This window comes from Spermophilus citellus (assembly GCF_964194105.1).
Source record: "Spermophilus citellus genome assembly, chromosome: 12".
Classification (NCBI taxonomy): Eukaryota; Metazoa; Chordata; class Mammalia; order Rodentia; family Sciuridae; genus Spermophilus; species Spermophilus citellus.
The window spans coordinates 12,982,797-12,988,796 of record NC_138198.1 but is presented as its reverse complement, the minus strand read 5'-3'; the positions used below and the strand labels follow the sequence as shown (position 1 = coordinate 12,988,796).

The 6,000-nt window shown below is 38.2% G+C and overlaps 1 protein-coding gene across 3 annotated transcripts in view; it reads right to left on the bottom strand.

Moving 5' to 3' along the window:
- The window catches only part of PTPN2 (protein tyrosine phosphatase non-receptor type 2), an 83,412-nt gene that overhangs the window by 26,954 nt on the left and 50,458 nt on the right, over positions 1-6,000 (bottom strand). For all 3 annotated transcript variants that reach the window (XM_081262875.1, XM_081262876.1, XM_081262877.1), the window contains exon 5: positions 3,445-3,579. In XM_081262875.1, the coding sequence (XP_081119001.1) occupies positions 3,445-3,579 (135 nt within the window). The remainder of the gene's footprint in view (positions 1-3,444; positions 3,580-6,000) is intronic.

The following is a 6,000-nucleotide window of genomic DNA, read 5'->3' as shown; positions in this document are numbered from 1 at the left end:
TCCTTATGTCAAACTCTGGTCCCCTTCTGGTCACCAAGGCACACCAGCTCTTCCACTCTGACCTGTCATTTTTCACCTTTCCCTGTGGCTCCAGCTCACACACCCCACCATACCCATATTACATCCACAGTTACATTTACGTGGCGGTCCTGGTGCAGCCATTCCTTGCAAACTACATCATGTATACTATACCCTGGAACCAAAAAAGTTGCCAGCTTATTGCTCTTTTAAACAAAAAACATTTACATTGTTTGAGGGAGAATTCTTGGTGTAAGGTCTTTGAATGTGGATGTCAAACTTGCTACACTTGGAGACCAAAAAGTTAGGTAGGCATAAGACAATGGGGAGCTGTTGGCTTAGGACAATTTAAGTATATGTCCTTCCTAAAGCCATTCAAATCATAGCTAATATTTACAATAAATATGGAAGACTATAAAATTTTTAATTATTATAAATAATCTACACAGCTCCATGGCCTCAGCCCAATTATTTTCATATTTTATGTATATATCGAAGGTACCAAGATTATGTTTCTAAAAGATTTTCTTTAAGCCCTAGTTCTGTAATCGATAATGGAGTTCATGATATAGTACTTACCTTACAAGGCTGTTGTGAAGAATAAATGAAATGATGAATGTAAAGTTTACCTGCATGTGATAAACTGGCTATTTCTAAAACAATTATACTAACTGCCTTTGTTGAAATCCATAAACAGCTCCAATAAATTATCAAATCTGCTAATCTTTAACCTCCTCACTGAACTGTTCTTCTAAAACTAAAGACTGACAAAGTGTGCCAGCCCTCTTCCCTAACCTGAGGTCAAATTTGTATTCTCCCTGTCACTGCCTTACCTACTTTTGCCAGAATCTCATCACCAGTGATCAGTACTGACTATAATTCACTGAGAAAGATGGACAGAACTCACCAGATCAAGAGTGGCAGTATAAGATGGCACAGGGAAAAAGCAATGTGCAGAAACAGAGGCCCCTGGGAACTGACCTCTTTGTGATGTCTAAGTTTGTTAGAAGGAGCAACTGGTACTTGCAGGAAAAAGGCACAGAAGGAGTTGAGGACCAAGTTGGGCGGGTCATGGACTTCTGTACTAGATGTGAACTTTCCTTGATAACTAATGGGAACCAGGGAAGGATCTCTAGAGCACAGAGGGGTCACACCTGTGTTCTAGGACAATCACTCAGGTGTAGTATGCTTAACAATACATTTGGTATGGTGACAGAGGAGAGTATAAAGGAAGCAAATATGGACTCTACCCATGGGTGGGGGTGGCAGAAACCTTGTTACAGAGTCAGAATACACACACACACACACACACACACACACACACACACACACACGCGTGCGCGCGCGCATTGAAGAAGCCAGTAAAATTTAAAAAACAGGAAGAAGTGTAAGACTCATAGCTGCTAGGAATGAATGTGTCACAGTTACCTTAGGACAGACCTAAGTAAGAAATGGGCCACATGGAGATGCTGATGGATGTGCAGAATACAAATAAACAGGCACAGAAAAAAGGAGGACATTCTAGGTGGGATCAACGGCTTAAACTATTTTGAATCAGATCCCAGTTGAGCATCATAATAATTAGACACTCATCCTGTTCTGGGTAAATCTACAGGGACAGGGAAATAGAAGAGTCAGCATTATAATAGTATTCCTGGAACCTGAGAAACATAAAAGCTGGCCAACAATCTTACAGAAAACAGTGCAGGGCAACTAAAAACAAAGATCTGAATGACAAATAAGTATTCCACATGACCTGATATTTTTAAAGCCCCTCAAAAATATCTCCAAAGCTTAAGTCCAGGAATCCTCTGAGAACACAGATGGAACCCCTTCTTTCAGAGGCACAAGTTGGGATTCGCTCAACTGTAAGAAAGACACTGTAAAGGGCTTCTGATAAATGGTCTGGCTGCTCATTAGACTGGAGGTCTACAGCTTTGGCCCTAAACTTTTAAACAGTCCTACTCTTGTGGAAGTGGGCCACGTTTCTATGGTTCAGGGAGCTGAGAGAGGTGTGCAGGCAGCAGCGGGCTACCATCCCCTGCTCTGCTATAGTCTTCCATCACTCCACTGCTCCTCTCAAAGGCCCCGATCCAGTGCAAAGGACACCCAGCAAAAGCTAGTAACTGGGGCTCCCCCTAATGTCTTAGCCATAGCCATGGTGTTGACTGGATGGATATTTAGAGCAACCCTATGAGGCAGACCTATTCTCATCCTCACTTTATAGATAATAAAACTGAGGAACATAGGTAATTAATGTAACCCAAGTCACTTAGCCAGGGGAAGCACAGTCAGCCTCTAAACTTAAGCAACCTGGTTCTTTAGCAAGTGCAATTCTGCCTCTCAAAAGGAAATGCTACTTCACCCATGGAACAGTTCTAGTTCCTAGTCAAAACTGTAAAGTAAAACAAACAGCTGCTATTTGATCATGGTAGAGTTTAAACCCAGGCCAGTCAAAAAGCCCCTTTCATCATACCACACAGGTGCTAATAACTAAAACACAGAGGTTGGCCAACTCTCACAATGGTCTCCACTTCAGAGAGGTGCTTGGGAATCGAGAAGCTTCCTTCACAAGAATTAACATCTTTCAAAAAAGTCTTATTCTCTTGTCAGAAGTTAGAGGACCTGCATTTGAGTTTGGTCTGTCACTTATTAGATAGGTAATCTGGCTATAGGAAAAGGGTATTGAAAAAAATGAAGTGAGGGTAATAAGACTATTTACCCCATTCAGATTAAGCACTTACCTAACAATATGTCATTTTCTCAACACTTTGCCACTCGAAACAGTAATCAGTCTCAGGCACTATCTATACTGCAAAGTGCTGCCCCAAGTATTATCCACATGCTTGCCACGAGCTCTCCTTATAGCCCTGGGAGGGGCCATTGCACCTTCACCTCACAGAGAGAGAAGGCTTGGGAGGCAAAGCAGCATGTGTAGGGCTCACCTCTACTCAGTGGCAGAGCTGGGTTCTGAATCCTGGTTTGTCTAATTCTCAAGCCCTCTCTTACTCCCCAGGGTATTTCTGATACTAGGGACTGAACCCATGGCCGTCAGGGTGGTAGGCAGGCATTCTACTGCTGAGCTATACCTCTGGATCCCAAAGTACTTTTAATAATTTTCAATCCTCAAATATTAACCTGAACTTTGAAATTCTTAGTTCTCGGGTGCCTCAAACTCCAAATCTAATAATAAAGAAATTATATATATATATATATATATATATTTTTTTTTTTTGGTACTGGGGATTTATCCCAAGGGTGTTTGACCACTGAGCCACATCCCCAGACCTTTTTTGTTTGAACTCACAATCCTTCTACCTCAGCCTACTGAGCCACTGGGATTACAGATGTGCCACTGTGCCTGGCTAGAATAATTCTTAAAACCACTATAAAAAAGTCCAAATTTCTGAGTAAGAAAAGTCTTACATTGATATTTTCTAATTGTAGCAGATGTACTGTATAATAAGACTTCACATCTTCAGACAAAAGCTTCACACTAAATCCTGTTTCTTTAAACAGCATCTCTCGGTCATCTGTTGGCCAGTACTGTGCACATTTAACCTAAAATTGAAAACAGCAGTATATAAGCATTATAAAACCATACAAAGTTGAAAAGTGAAAACAAACTGCACACATATACTATGTTTTCAAGTATCAAATCCTAAGAAGAGTCATCACTATATTTTAATAAGATTGATATTTTATAAAGTAGCTTTCTAAAATATTCCTATAACTAAAAAAAGCCACAAATAAATATCATGTACAAAAATAAAAATAAAATCTGACTTTAGAATTAAAAAACATTTAGTTATAAATGGACACTATCTTCATTTTATCTTTTAATATGGTGCTGAGGATTGACCCCAGTGCCTCACACATGTGAGGAAAGCACTCTACCACTGAGACACAACCACAGCCCTGAAATCTGTTATTTTTAAAGCACAATAATCTATATTACAACACCACATGGCATTCACTTTCTAAAAGTTATCAAACTATCCCCAAAATACCTTCAAATTGTATTGAAAAGGCTTTATTTTGCAAGTATTTTCATAATTACCTATAAATTTGCAATTAATACTACACATCTAGAAATATTACATACATATTTCTACTTACTAAAGTTAATAATTTACTAAAATTTAATCAGGGGAAAGAATCAGAAGATAAGCCTCTTTTACCTAGAGTGGTTAATATAGGTTGAGCATCCTTTATTGTAAATGCTGGGATGTTAAGTCTTGTTTCAGATTTTAGAGTATTTGCACATACATAATGAGGTATCCTGGGAATGAAATAGAGTCTAAAGGCAAAATTCATTAATGTTTCACATACACCTTACATCTATAGCCTAAAGACAATTTTATGCACTATTTTTAGCTTGCGTGCATTTGTAGCTGTGACCCATCACAAGAAGTCAGTGTGAAATTAATGTTATTTCAAGAAAAGAAAAAAAAATTTAAGTAATATAGGCAAAGAGAATAACAGACTTATAAAGGAACAAAATAAGATGTCTATTTGACAGCAATTTGTAATGTCAAAAGGAAATGAAACAATGAAGCTGAGAAATGAAGTAACATACTTTAAGTTGTTCAAAAGAAAAGCAAATGTGAGCCAAGAATTTGATGCCCAGCCTAACTGACTTCTAAGGGGTTTTGTTTGTTTTGTTTTGTTTTATAAAGTAGATAAACTGTGACAGGTTAAAAAACAAAACAAAACAGAACCTATATAATATCCAGGAATCCTTCCTTAGCAACCCACTAGAGAAAAAGCATTAGTCAAAATTGGAGAGGCATCAACAAAACTGGTGATGTTAAATACATATAGTTGGTCTTCCCTATTCATGGGTTGCCCACCTAAATTCCACTGACCTTGGATCAAAGATATTCAAGAAAAAAACAACTGTACTAAATATGTAAAGATTTTTTTTGGGGGCTGGGGATGTGGCTCAAGCGGTAGCGCGCTCGCCTGGCATGCCTGCGGCCAGGGTTCGATCCTCAGCACCACATACCAACAAAGATGTTGTGTCCGCCGAGAACTAAAAAATAAATATTAAAAATTCTCTCTCTCTCTCTCTCTCCTCTCTCACTCTCTCTTTAAAAAAAAAAAAAAAAAAAAAAAAAAGATTTTTTTGGGGGCGGTATCTTTATTCCCTAAATAAAAAACAGTGGTAACTATTTACACAGCATTGTATTATATTGTTAACGAGTAATCTAGAAATTATTTAAAGTATAAGGAAGGGGCTAGGAAAATAGCTCAGTTGGTTGAGTCTTGCCTAGCATGCACAAAGTCCTGGGTTCAATCCCCAGAACCACGAGAAAAAAAAAAAAAAAAAAGTAAAGTATAAGGAAGAATGTGCACAATTTATAAGCAAATGCCACACAATTTTATGTAAGGGATCTAAGCATTGTAGATTTTGGTATCAGTGGAGGATTCTGATACTGATCTCCCCACAGGATGAGGGGAGAACTAAATTTAAAAAGAGATGTAAGGGAGAGACTATAGTATATTACAGTCTCTGACAATGTAGGTTTGTACAACTAAAAGAAAAAAATAACCTGGAAGAGAATGGGAAAACATTTTAAAAATGTTTAATTAAGCACGTGTAATGGGGGATGGCTGTAATCCCAGTTATTCAGGTTGTTGAAGCAGAAATTACAGGCCAGTCTCAGCAATTTACCAAGACACTATCTCAAAACAAAAAATTTTAAAAAGGCACAGGCATGTAGCTCAGTGGGTGAGAACCTGTCTAGCAGGCAAGAGGCTCTGGATTCAATCCATAGTACTACAATACCTACATGCGCGCACACATACACACAGCAAGCTCAACTATTTTCAGTAATTATTTTGGTGGTAGGGATGATGTCATTATTGGGACTCTTATTTTCTGTGTAATATGGTATGAAGTAAATGAGTCTAAAATATTTGGCATCCCTGATATCTTTGAATACCAGGATTCTTGCTGTAAAAAAAAAAAGTAGCAGG